The sequence below is a fragment of the Leuciscus leuciscus genome (assembly GCF_965113295.1).
Source record: "Leuciscus leuciscus genome assembly, chromosome: 11".
Lineage (NCBI taxonomy): Eukaryota > Metazoa > Chordata > Actinopteri > Cypriniformes > Leuciscidae > Leuciscus > Leuciscus leuciscus.
Genome location: NC_138735.1, coordinates 15,601,452 through 15,615,674, shown reverse-complemented (window position 1 = coordinate 15,615,674; position 14,223 = coordinate 15,601,452). Strand labels below are relative to the sequence as shown.

General features: G+C 39.6%; 1 protein-coding gene and 1 long non-coding RNA gene across 7 annotated transcripts in view; one reads left to right on the top strand and one right to left on the bottom strand.

The window, feature by feature from the left end:
• Positions 1-2,934, bottom strand: part of LOC309509901 (B-cell receptor CD22-like) — a 64,486-nt gene extending 61,552 nt beyond the window's left edge. For 4 of the 6 annotated variants that reach the window (XM_082184890.1, XM_082184889.1, XM_082184885.1 and 1 more), the window contains exon 1: positions 1,620-1,857. In XM_082184890.1, the coding sequence (XP_082041016.1) occupies positions 1,620-1,707 (88 nt within the window). In that variant the 5' untranslated portion in view covers positions 1,708-1,857. Of the gene's footprint in view, positions 1-1,104; positions 1,501-1,619; positions 1,858-2,381 lie in introns of those variants that run through there. The other 2 variants (XM_082184887.1, XM_082184888.1) reach the window with 2 other exon arrangements.
• Positions 2,935-12,572: 9,638 nt separating this feature from the next.
• LOC309509085 lies at positions 12,573-14,223 on the top strand. Its single transcript, XR_014209795.1, has 2 exons — positions 12,573-12,621; positions 12,991-14,223. It is a non-coding gene; the product is annotated as an uncharacterized lncRNA (long non-coding RNA).

Sequence of the window (14,223 nt, the reverse complement as noted above, 5' to 3'; positions counted from 1 at the left end):
ATAACAAAAAAAAAAAAATGCGCCATTGACTTTAGACCAGGGTTTAGTTGGCCAATGGTGCAGTCTATTTCAGTTGCCTCAAAATAGCAACGCGCTAACAATGCGCCTGAACACACCTCGTTTTCAGACTAGCACGCCCATGGGCGCACAAATAGGCGCAAATGTATTTGCTATTTAAACAACGAGGCGCAGGCCATGAAAATGATAACTGTGTCGGGCTGAAACTAACAAAAAACACTTGCATCACGCTTGACGCTGCATTGCGTCGGGTGTATGATAGGGCCCAGAGGGTTACTTGGCCCTATTCATGAAATATAAGCAGAATGCATTTTTGTTTTTCTGTTCGTAAAGCCATTCTTACATGATATACGAACATAGGTAGTTAAATATGATCAGAAATTTGTTCTACTGCCAATTAAACAGTTGCTGCGTCAGAAATCGAATAATTCCCTACTATGTAGTATGCTAAAAACAGTACGCCAAAAAGATTAGATCTAAAGATTAGATATGTCTGAATACATAGTGTTCGAAAAACAGTAGGCAAAAAGTCCATGACTGACCTACTACTTCCTTAGAGATTCTGAAGTGTGCATTTGATGGGCACTTTACTATCCAGTGAGACCACAGGAGAGGATTTATGAATGGAAGTGAAGCGACACAACTGATGCTGGTATGTCATTTGACAGTAACAACATGGCAGATATACAGGGATTACAATGTCTGAACTGAATTCATACTACCCACATTCATAATATATAGAATATACTTTTTTAACAGTCAGGAAGTAAATTCAAATTCAAATGTAGTACCTAGTCAGACAGTATGCAATTTCGTATGCAGTGAGTATCTTCCATCTATATTAATTCTATGTGTGGGCTAGTTTATAAAATGCAGCATCCATAAGACGAGACTCTGAAGATATAGTTTCAGTCACAGTTTTTTGTACATATCGTAAAGTGTAAAAATGTATTTATTATCATTGTATACCAGCTACCAATTATGTAATTAACTAATATTTTCATGTCAGAAATAATGATTATTCTCAAAGGTTAAACAATTCCACTTTGGTATGTAGATTGTCTGTTCAGTGGAGATGACATTTACCTTTGACAGTGATCCTCACAGTCTTTACTGAATCATCTGATTCGGGGTTAAACGTTGCTCTGAACCCATCTGGCTCCATTTCCAGTCTGAAGTAGTAAAGATCTGAATGATTCATCATGATGTTATAGAAGACAGTTGTGCAGTTCCTCTCACTGAGATTTCCAGTCATCTGTATGTCACTAAATCCTCGTATGATGTTTTTGCTGCTATTAAAAGCTATGAAACTGTTGTCATTAGCAAACTGTGGTATATTTTTTAACCAGATCCCCTTAATAGATTTTGCCTTGTTACGTTTGTCCTCAAAATTGGAGATGTTGAATGTACAAGGAATCTGCACACAAGAGCCTGTCAGAGCTGTTACTGTCTCAGGCATCACTGCAGAGTAGATATCATCAGCTGAAACATAAAAACACATTAGTCAAGCTAGAGATTTGAGAATTTGGGTTTAAATTTCTATCAATGCACAATATAATAATACTCATCCTCATTCATAACGACAACAAAGATCTACCTACCTGAGCAAGTATGTATCAATACAGAGCTGATGAAAATGAAGGAAGTGATCTGGATTCCTGCCATCAGGGTTTGTGACGAGGATGACATTGGACTCAACAATAATCACAAATTAGTCCACAACACCATCACAGTACACTTCATCACACATACAACATTTGTTCATTTCAATATTTGTTAGATTGATGATAAAGAACAATGAGTTACTATATTTTCACTGCTAGACTCACACAGCTACATGTATCCATGTTGAATAAGCTAAAAAAATGCTTTTTGTCGTAACATCAAAATGACAATTTATTCAATTTGATCTGACTCCATCAGCCTGACTGCATTTGGTTACATGAGCAAAAGTGATACATTTGAGCTGCAGACAAACATAAATGATTTTTATTCACTTAACTTCATAAAAAAATAAAAAATTTATACCAAATTATTTCCTCATTGTCACAAACTAATTAAAAAAAAAAAAAAAATTATTCCTGTAACAGTTACTTGATTCAGTAAAACTCACAGGAACTCACAGTCAGCTACTGCAAACTCTCACCACTATACAATAGCAACTCAGATCTCACTGTTTCTGCTATTTACAGATAATATGTAACTTGATCACAGATAACATGATCACCAACTTGTTTATTATTTCACAGTTTAACTGTGAAATAATGAACATGTTGGTGATCAAGTTATAGCCCACATAAGACATTAAAATGTATTGTGTGCGAAAGAAAGGTAAAATGTTTAAATCTGTAAAAATTCTTACCTCAGAGAAAGTAGTTTCACTTACAAGAAGCAGAAGTGCCTAAAACTGTTCTCTTTGTGCAAACAGCCTTTTAACATGTTTCATGACGTGACATTGCAAAACACCCCAGTGTAATGTCATCAAACAGGAAGTTTTTTTTTCTGGGGAAATATAGGGGGGCTAAGCCTTTGTAAAAGAATTTTGTAAAATGCACTTTTCATGCACTTTTAGAGTAACGACGTGCTACTGCTACAAGCTTCGACTTTAGCTAGCTTGCAACATCTACAGGTCAGGCAGCCTCACATAAACATACTGAAGAACACATTTTTAATCATGACTAAAGTCTAAAGTATAGTGAAAACTTACTCTCTCTGTTCTAACTTACCACATAGCTTACATCTGTATGATTTCTCCAGTAAAGAGGATTTTCCTCTCCGTTTATTTTTAGCTAGCAGTCTTAAACCACAGAAGTAGCCTATGTTAACCAATTGCATTTTTTTTTTTTTTTTTGACTATGAATTAACTATAATTAACTGACTGATTTAACTAATAGGACGTTAACAGTTAAAAAAAAAAAAAAAAAAAAGCCTTTCTAAAATAGGCCTATATAGCACATCTCTACTAGGAAGTATAATTTATTTACAGAAATGCAACAACAGAACACCCCACCCCCACCCCCACCCCATGAAAATAGAGAGAAATGCAGTCACTCATTGTTTTTAATGATATACTTTTATTCAACAGAAAATATAAAGTTATGAGGAATATATTTGTTCACATGAGAAGACATATAGCCTAGCATATATAAGCATAAAGAAATAAAACTGTCTTTTTTTTACTATGAGATGTAAAAAAAATTTTTTTCACCTGAGCATAAATGTTCTCTGGCACAACACTAATGGCTTTTGTTTTTTTTGTGTATCATGTGGACCTGAGCATATACTACATCTGAACCTCTTTCATGGTTGTCTTCTTCGGTTTGGTCTTTTCTTGCATTGTGGTCGGTCTGAGTCATGAACTCACACACACTATAATCATCAGAGATCTTGTTGTCCTGGATGGTTACGGTGTGGACATCATCATATGTGGAATTCCTGTCAATAGTTTCGTCCTGTGCCTAAAAAATAAAACAAAAACATTTGGTGTATATATACCAGCATTTCAAACATGACAACTCTAGGAATAGTTAATGGATATGACTATGTTCATGTATTTGGTTTTAACTGACTAGAACTGCTAAGCACGCTGCTGCTGCTGTAGAGTATGGACTTGCTACTGCTAATAGATACAGAACATAGACATGCTATATATGAATAAAACATTTACCGTTTACTGCACTTTGTTATTCTTCAAGCTATTTATGAATTAGAAGTCTTGCACATTCACAGGAAATAGCTTACTTCCACCTTGCAAAATAAGGTGTAACCAGACTATTTAAATGATGAGCAAGCTAGCAAGCTCAAGGCCAATCAGTTTGTGCTACTGTAGTAAATTATGTGTTTGCTAGAAATTGCATGTAAAGGACCTATCAGCCTGCACCATCTAGAGTTTCGTGACTGAACTATGCGATTTAATTTGAAAATAAATTGAATTTAGTTCTATTAGATGTGCATTAGAAAGATATTATTAATTAAGAGAGGCAGAATGTGCAGGGCCAGAATTGAGAGCATCTGCTTTATGACAATGATCTATTAAAATGGTTGTGTGGTTGTTTGTGCAGTGGTGTGAACTGACTGGTGTTTGAGGAAGTTCAAAAACCTGATGCAAGGAATCTTTGTCTCCAACAATGTCTCCCCTGTGTGTCTTTATCCTGGTCCTGTGAGAGGAAATTAATAATTAAACTGAAAACTGCTCAAGTGACTTGTAAGTCACTTGATCATTTTAATAAATGAATACATTTAAATGTAAATATTATTTAATTAATTAACAAACATCACTAAGAACAGCTTCTTAATGATGAGCTACAATCATTTATTTCTGTAGATTCACCACAATCTCCTGAACTTAAACCCACTGATCTGAAAGAAGTGATGGAGAACACAACAGTCAGTCTGAGCTGCTCTGCTGAAGCCCCCTGCCCCAAACAACCTCCTACAATATCCTGGTCCTACATCCCTCAATCTGCCCACATTACAACACAGTTACAGGAGAAACCTGATAAAACCCAGTCAGTGTTTTCAAACATGACCTTCAAAGCTTCATACATGGATCACAAAAAGAACATCTCCTGCAATGTTACATATCCAAGAAAAACATCTGAAGACTCAACTGTGGAGACCACCGTGATGCTACAAATCTGGTGTAAGAGATTAGACTGCTTACTTCCTTTAACATAGCCCTGTGCGTGCTTAAATGCACAAAGTGCTGCTTAAACAGAAGTGCTTTAATAGCTGATCTGATCACTGTGAAGTCAAACACTAGCAACTCTCATAACAGGCTTAAACTAACACAAGCACAATGCTGAGTACATCTTAAAACTGGCTCTTTCAAACTGACTTCAGCAATGATTACCCAGACAGCATGGTAACATTAGCCGCGTTTCCACTGTTGGGCCAGGGCCGGGCCGTGCTAGTGCGTGCCAGTCGCGTTTCCACTGTCACTTCCGGGGCTTGATCGGTGGCCAACGGCCAGGATTTCTGGCCCGTCGAAGTCGGCTGCGTTCCAGTCCAAAATTGTCATGCCCTTCACTCGCTAACTTCCCTCCGTCTCGTTCACTCGGATGTACGTCATTGCGAGTGCTCACTACTGGCGGAAACTGCAATGGGCTGAATTGGAACTTCCTAAGCCCTTGATCACTTGGAATCAGCTGTGGAGTTGATTTATTATATACATTTTTTTTCCCTTTAAGAATTTGTTTAATGCAGCATCCAAATGTTTATAGGTGTGTTTGGGTTGTTTTAAATTAAAAATATATATTATTAATATATCATAGAGTTGTCTGTTGTGGTGGTGATTAGATGAGATATGTGGTGACGTCACAATCGTACTGCATTGTGGGACATATAGGTGCCTGAAGTGTACATTTGAAGCAGACTCGCTCCCTCGGTCAAAATCGAGGGAACGAGGGTCTGTCCATATAAACTTCACGAAGTGGAACGCACTTCAAAATGGCGGCAGGGATTCCCCCAAGGGGAAGTGCTTAGGGAAGTTCGCAAGTGCGTGTCTAAAAGTGGACTGGAACGCAGCCTACCTTGGGCCAGAGCGGGCCAGCTCGGGCTAGAGGAGTGGTTACGAACAGAGGCGGAGTTCACCTGAGTCGGGAGACGGCAGCGCCGGATGATTCTGTCAGCATTAAAGACTTTTAAAATAATTGAACTCGCGTTCATGTTTGAATGCCTTCTGTTTGTGATGCAAAAGACTATGCGCGTTAACCATTACCATAGTAAACATAGTAAACGCTTGAAGATACGCATAGTAAAAAAACATAGTGAACGCTTGAAGAAATCAGACCAATCATAAAGGCTATCACAGTCATGTTTTTATTTTATCTGTCAGTAGCCTACGTCTCGTCTCTTTATACTGGACTATCATAAAATAAAGCAACTTTTTTTTCGGGAGCTTCCTCTGTTTCTCTGACTGAAAATATCTGTATGGGAGTCGGGAGAGTGCTAAAGCTCTGGGGGAAAAAAAATGCACAAGCGTGCGGTCAAATCTTGGGTCACTTTATCCGTGTATTTTCCGGAATCTCTGTGTGAAAGGGGCTTTGGTCACACACCCTGACAAAGGCTCATTAGCCACAACGCATAGTTGTGCAAGTACTTGTCACCTGATTTTAAAATATTAAAGCCATGATGAAATAAAGGCTTTCTATATATTTTTAATATGATTTTTTTTATGATCTGAATAATCCCTTACATACAAAAGCACAATACAAATGAAAATCGGGTTAAAATATGCCATATTCCAGTTTTTCTTACCTGCATGCATCCCTTTGTACTGTCTAGTTAGGCTATAGCCTATGCTACCAATATAGTCTGCTATCCCAGGGTTGACTTGAATAATAAAAGAAATATAAAAAAAATGTAACTGTAATTTAATAATAATTAATAATGCATTGGTACAGTCTACCGTTCTCTGGGATTTGTTTTCATGATAATCGAATGTAAATAGTTTTATCTCTAAAAACTGTTTAGCTTATAACGCTATATAGGGCATAGATAGAGTAAAAAAAAATCGCTAGTTAATACCACTAAAAGATTGTAAAAAGACACCTACACACAAAGAAAAAAAACATACAGACTTTCGAACCGAACCATGCATACACAAATACATAAAACAAAAATTCAAACTTGCAAGCACAACCATGCACACATGCAAACAAACAATACACTCTTCACTCATACACACGCACACACATTCACTCACAAATATCAATGAATCAATCACACTCAATCAAATCACCCCTCTCTCTCTCTCTCTCTCTCTCTCTCTCTCTCTCTCTCTCTCTCTCTCTCTCTCTCTCTCTCTCTCACACACACACAGTCAAACACAACCATGGACATGCAAACAATACACTTGATAATCAATATTCAAAGAAAATTAAATTCTTGGTTATGGGGACCTTTCAATCTCTGGTAGGATTTTGCTGTCTAAAACTGAAGCATTATCCCGCGTTAAATATCCTGCTATGGTCTTAGATGTCCCTCTGGAGGTGTGCAGGAGATTAGACAAATTAATTGTCAACTTTGTGTGGAAATCTAGGTCTCACTTAATTAAAAAAAGTGTAATGTTAGCTGATCACACATCTGGGGGTTACAATCTTATTGATTTCTCTCTACTTAGCAACTCATTTAAAATCAAGTGGATTAAATCATTCCTTAAGAACCCCACTTCTATCTGGAACTGTATCCCTAACTTCCTGTTAAAGCCTGTGGGAGGGCTTGAATTCCTTATACATTGCAATTATAATATCTCCAAGCTCCCTTTGAAGTTGGCAAACTTTCACAAACAGATGTTATCCTGTTGGTCTCTTATGTACAATCACATTTTTTCACCACACACTTACTTTATTTGGAACAATAAGGATATTACATATAAGAATAAAACATGATTCTACCATTCTTGGTTTGATAAAAATATCCTTTTAGTGTCTTTTCTTATAGAGCCTTTATGGATGCATTTTCTTTTCCGATCCCCCCAAAAGAATATGCAGTCATTTTTGATGCTATTCCCTCTGGTGTTAGAATGCTACTTCAATCCAGTCCTAAAGGCCCTTCTTGTTCTCCTCCCTCTTTAGACTCCTCTAACCTAGATAACTGTCTCCTTATCAGTAGTGAATTCACCAACAAGAAAATCAGATCAATCCTTCTCAAACCTTGTGCTTCTGTTCCCCCTTGCATCAGTTTTTGGAATAATAAGTTTGAAAATATTGATTGGAAAAGATTTTGGTCTCTAAAAAAAGAGTTCTTGATTACCAACAAAGTTGTTGAGGTTTCCCTCAAGATTGTTCATAAATGTTACCCTTGTAACTATCGTCTGTCTAAATTTCATACTGGTATCAAAGAGGAATGCTCTTTTTGTCTGTGTTACCAGAAACTATTGATCATATTTTTTTGGGAGTGCTTCTATTCAAGGATTTTCTGGCTTGATTTTTCGAACTATGTGAATAAAAACATTTCTGAAGATTTTACTTTAACTTTAAAAAAAAGTTTATTTTGGGGTCCCCAAAGTCCAAAGTGATATTTCAAATAGAGAATTTGTTATTAATCTGCTTCTTTTCCTAGCAAAGTTTTTTATCCACAAATGTAAGTTTATCGATAGAAAACCTCTTTTTTGTATCTTTCTAAAGAACTTTAACCAATACTTGCTATCTCTTGAACACTCATCAAGCCCTTTGGCTATAAATACACGTCTACAATGTGCCATGTTTAAGCTAATGAAATCCCCGTAACCTCTTATATGTATTGTCATTTTTTTCATGATTTGTATTTTTTGCAAGTACTTGTACTTATTCTGTTATCACTTTCAACAGCCTTTGCTTATTGGTGTACTCGTACTGAAATTTACAATAAAAAATAAATTAAAAAAAGAAAAAAAAAGATGGAGGAAACGTATAAGAAAAAAAGAAAAGAATTTTTTTTTCGATAAGGTAAGATATTTTCTATATTTTAAATGATTTAGACTTCATCATCTATTTTTTTTTAATAAATGTAATCGATCTGATTTAATTAATATCTTAGTTTCGCCGTGACTGCACTTCAGACGAATGAACTTTTTCGGCCTTTCCAGTTAACCTAAAGAGTAATGTTAACTGATCTTTTTTAAGATTTATTGTCGACTGACTATGTGCATAATTTTTGCATTTAGCCAGATTACTCGTATGATTTTTGACTTGCATTTTACTTTGTATTATGCTCAAACATTGCACTAACAGTCAATCGAACGTAACATTAGGTCTATATTATATACAATTGTATATAATAGGATTTCTCGTTAAAACAAATATCTTAAAAATATTTGTAACTTTGATCATTTTTTAAGATATAGGCCTACGGTCGACTGACTAACGTGTATGTGCGTCATTTTTAATAACAACTTGTCATTTCGACGTAAGTTAGGCCTACATTTTACTTTGCTTGAAAAATCAAGCAATTTGAATATGCCAAAACGTTGCACAAACATACTTAATCTACCTTATATGAAAGTTATCTTTATGCAAAGGTTTATAGAATTCCATTAAGTGTTTTCATGCTTTCTTTTTTTCATGCTGAGTTGTCATTTCATAACAAACAAATAAAACTATGTCTTTGCTATTTTATAGTCCTCATCAATGTGTCACTACTCCAACATTTCTGGCCCCGGTTTGGCACAATCACTCAATTACGTTATGTGTATTTTTTTGCTTTGTAATACAATTAAACTTGACTTGTTTAATTTCTTTACAAAGGTGTGATGTCTGTTGTTTTCTCTCTCTTTTTGAATTTCAGAATGTGAGTTTTGGGAATGTGGCAATGTAAAGTGTGAGTTATCCAGTAGATATGAGTTATTGAAACATTCCAAGCTTAAACATGGATATTTTGGGGTGAGGTTCAGGCATCCTTGTGTATACAGTAATTGTCCTTGCACTTTTAGGACAATTGGTGTCTGATTTACAAACCAGGTGGCCTGCACTGTTCACAGTAAATTAAGTAAGTGTTATTGATATTTACACAACAATAAATTGCAAATTACAATGAATTCCTCCACAGTAGGCCTATATTTCATGGCCATCTTTATTTCCCTTTCCCTTTTTTTTTTTTTTTTTTTTTTTCAGAATTCATAAACTGTGCCACTTCTGTCTGTAACGATAACCAGCTGGAGTGCCCTTGAAAGCCTCCAGAGGGCACTCCACACCAGACTATCATGTTTCACTCACAAACTACATTTCCCATAACTCACTGCCCGGACTCATCATCACTTATCACTGATCACATTCACCTGTACCTCATTCACTGATTGCATTCACCTGTCTCATCCTGTTAGTCTGTCTATTTATACCATGTTCATTCATTCACTCACCGCGAAGTCTTGTTTTAGTGTTACACTGCAATTCTGAGCATTCTCTTGGTTTCCTTGTCTCTTGGTTTCCTTGTCTCTTGGTTTCCTTGTCTCTTGGTTTCCTTGTCTCTTGGTTTCCTTGTCTCTTGGTTTCCTTGTCTCTTGGTTTCCTTGTCTCTTGGTTTCCTTGTCTCTTGGTTTCCTTGTCTCTTGGTTTCCTTGTCTCTTGGTTTCCTTGTCTCTTGGTTTCCTTGTCTCTTGGTTTCCTTGTCTCTTGGTTTCCTTGTCTCTTGGTTTCCTTGTCTCTTGGTTTCCTTGTCTCTTGGTTTCCTTGTCTCTTGGTTTCCTTGTCTCTTGGTTTCCTTGTCTCTTGGTTTCCTTGTCTCTTGGTTTCCTTGTCTCTTGGTTTCCTTGTCTCTTGGTTTTTGGATATCTTGCCCTGTTCCCTGGATTACTCTCTTGCCTCTGGTCCCTGCCTGTTTTGTTTGTTTGTTTGTTTGTTTGTTTGTTTCTTTCTTTTGTTGGACTGCCTATCTGTGTATGACCCTTGCCTGTATCTTGGATTACGCCTCTGGATTGCCCTCAAATAAAGCTGCACTTGGATCTAAACCTTCGTGTCTCGGAACAGTCCGTAACAGAAGACTTCGCCCAACCTAGATCCAGCAGCCATGCCTACCTGGAGTCCTGATGTCCAGATCATCCGTCTTCGCCAAGAGAATTGCGCCATCGAGGATTATGTCGCAGAATTCCTCGAGCTGGCACATCTTGCACAAATGAGCACCCAGTGCTTGATGATCTTCCTCCGCGGGGGATTATCGGAACCACTCCGGTCTCTGATGCCCGAACCTGATCCGCACGGGTCTTTAGAAAGGTACGTTGACCTGGCCCTGTTGTGGAGCGGTTCCTTGTTTACTGTGGGGGAGGAGAAGAAGCTCCCTGAACCCGCAGTGTCCCCTCAGACCGCGCTCCACGTCAGTCCAGCCGAGCCCGCACTTCACGCCAGTCCAGCCGAGCCCGCACTTCACGCCAGTCCAGCCGAGCCCGCACTTCACGCCAGTCCAGCCGAGCCCGCACTTCACGCCAGTCCAGCCGAGCCCGCACTTCACGCCAAATCTGCCGAAGCCAAGGCAGTATGCGTCATGCCCGCCGCCCCTGAGACTGAGAGCGTCATGCCCGCCGCGCCTGAGACAGCAAGCGACATGCCCGCCAAGCTAGAGCCTTCACCGCTGGTCCCGTCCAGCACAGAGCCCTCTTCGCCGCTGGTCCTGCCCAGCTCAAAGCCCTCGCCGCCACTGGTCCCGTCAAGCTCAGAGCGCGCTGATCCTGATCCAGAGACTGAGCTTCACGTCACTTCTGCCGATCCAGGGACTGAGCTTCACGTCACTTCTGCCGACCCAGGGACTGAGCTTCACGTCACTTCTGCCGACCCAGAGACTGAGCTTCGCGGCACGTCGGCCGATCCAGAGACTGAGCTTCACATCACGTCCGCCCATCAAGAGTCTCGTCCCGCAGAGACTGAATCTGTTCCTGGGCCTGAATCTGATCCTGATGCTGGGCCTGAATCTGTTCCTCTTCCTCTTTCTGCGCCTGTGTCTTCGGACAAGATGGCCGACTCCACGCCTGTGTCTTCGGACAAGATGGCCGACTCCACGCCTGTGTCTCAGGACAAGATGGCCACCGCCGAGCCAGTGTCTCAGGACAAGATGGCCACCGCCGAGCCAGTGTCTCAGGACAAGATGGTCTCCGCCGAGCCAGTGTCTCAGGACAAGATGGTCGCCGCCGAGCCAGTGTCTCAGGACAAGATGGTCTCCGCCGAGCCAGTGTCTTCGGACAAGATAGTAGCCGCTGCCACGGTGTCTGTCCCTGAGCCGGTGTCTGTTCCTGTGTCTGTTCCTCCGCCCTGGCCGCCTGAAGGGTCGTCTCCGCCCTGGCCGCCTGAAGGGTCGTCTCCGCCCTGGCCGCCTGAAGGGTCGTCTCCGCCCTGGTCGCCTGCACAGCCTGCTCCGCCCTGGTCGCCTGCACAGCCTGCTCCGCCCTGGTCGCCTGCACCGCCTGCTCCGCCCTGGTTGCCTGCTCTGCCTGCTCCATTCTGGCCTCCCGTATTACCGCAGTCTCAAGGTCCTCATCCGCTCCACGGACCTGGCCCTCCATCCCGCCCTCGGATCCGCCTCCGGGCCACCTCCCACCTGGACAGTTTTGGAGCGTCTGGAAGCCGCTCTTTGGGGAGGGGCTATGTAACGATAACCAGCTGGAGTGCCCTTGAAAGCCTCCAGAGGGCACTCCACACCAGACTATCATGTTTCACTCACAAACTACATTTCCCATAACTCACTGCCCGGACTCATCATCACTTATCACTGATCACATTCACCTGTACCTCATTCACTGATTGCATTCACCGGTCTCATCCTGTTAGTCTGTCTATTTATACCATGTTCATTCATTCACTCACCGCGAAGTCTTGTTTTAGTGTTACACTGCAATTCTGAGCATTCTCTTGGTTTCCTTGTCTCTTGGTTTTTGGATATCTTGCCCTGTTCCCTGGATTACTCTCTTGCCTCTGGTCCCTGCCTGTTTTGTTTGTTTGTTTGTTTGTTTGTTTCTTTTGTTGGACTGCCTATCTGTGTATGACCCTTGCCTGTATCTTGGATTACGCCTCTGGATTGCCCTCAAATAAAGCTGCACTTGGATCTAAACCTTCGTGTCTCGGAACAGTCCGTAACACTGTCAAAGTTTTTGGTGCAGCTGGACAGAAGATATCACACATTATGGCAATTACAGACAAGGTGTGGTAAACTGCGTTTTATTTTTTTATATCATATCTAATTACAAATATTGTGTATATATATATATATATATATATATATATATATATATATATATATATAAAATACTATAATAAGTGTTTTTTATATTGTCATAATTTTCAGTGTGATGACATACACATCAAACGAGACTGTGTCATAAAAAGTCTGTGAGTAGCCTACTTCAATGAGGACATTACAACACTCATCAAAGAAATTGAGGTTTGTATATGTACTTTTTGTAATGACCTAATCCCATTGCCAGCATGTACTGTATGTTACCAATATTTCAGTGAAACTGAACAAGGTGTTAATTATTATTTGATTGTTTTGGCTTTTGTTTTGGCTTAGGACTGCAATCCTGAAGAAGCTGACAGAGGAATTTCTGAGACCACTCTGAGGCTTTTTGTGATCCGTAAAGAAGGTGCTGGTGCTGAGGACGACCCAGAGGATGTTGGAGTAGTGATATAGGGTGTGCAGCGGCTACAGCCCTTAAAGAGTGTTTCCTTTGGATTGGTAATGCTGTTCGGACTGATCTACGCTCTCAATTTAAGCTACCCTCAGAGTCTCAAATTCACGTTTGAATTCTTTCAAAAGGTACTGATGAATTTGGATGGCAGAAAGCTTTCCCCAAAGGTTCAGGCACAATGTTTCAGTGAATAGGACATTCACTTCTTGCCTAGATGTTTCCAAAAACTGAAGGGAAACTTAAAAACTTTTAAGACAGGGATGCCCTGAAAGGAATTTTTCGACGGACTGATGACACTAACTCCAGCATGCATGCAAGAAACTGCACCTACAGTAATGCACCATTAGTGCTGTTGTAGCTCTGATATTCTTGACACGAGAGATGTTAGCCCTTGCATGTGCTATAATTGACTCAGTCCAGGAACTTATCTGATGACTTGTTTTGCAGCAGAGCCGAGACTGTTATAGTCAAGAACAGTTCTTGGCCACTGTCAGCAACAGTGGAATGCTACTTAATCCAGCACCAAAACTAAGATTGGACATTCTTGGTGGAGATCTTCTTTAGCTATGCAGCATACTCCACGGATAGCTTGACCAGGCAGCTGAGGCAGTGAGTAGGACACTTAGTTCTTGCCTAAATTTTGAAATGTGAAAACTTGTTATATGTTGAAAGAATGTTTTAGGAAGATGGGTACCAATTACATTCGTGTTTACAATTATTATTTATTTATTTATCAAAGTGTCCTGATTGTTTATTTGTTCTACAAATATTTAGGAAGATGGGTACCAATTGTGTTTGTGTTTTAAAATCCTGATCAGAAAGCACAAACTAATTACTGAACTATGCAGTGATATCAAAATGTGTACCTTGAAAATGTGAAAAGAATGTCTGTTTAAATTTGGATCCCTGTTACTTGGCACACAGGTTTAAAACTAAAGAGTGTAACATGAGTAATAAGCATATAAAGTACAGTTTGGAAGGATGCATAAAACTGTTGCATTCATTTTTAAAGTGCTGTATTATGTCCTGCTTGGATTTTATAGTTTCTTTTGTCAGACTGGATGTTTCTTTTGACATATGGAGCAATTGCACACAATAAATCTTTGAAAATTTAA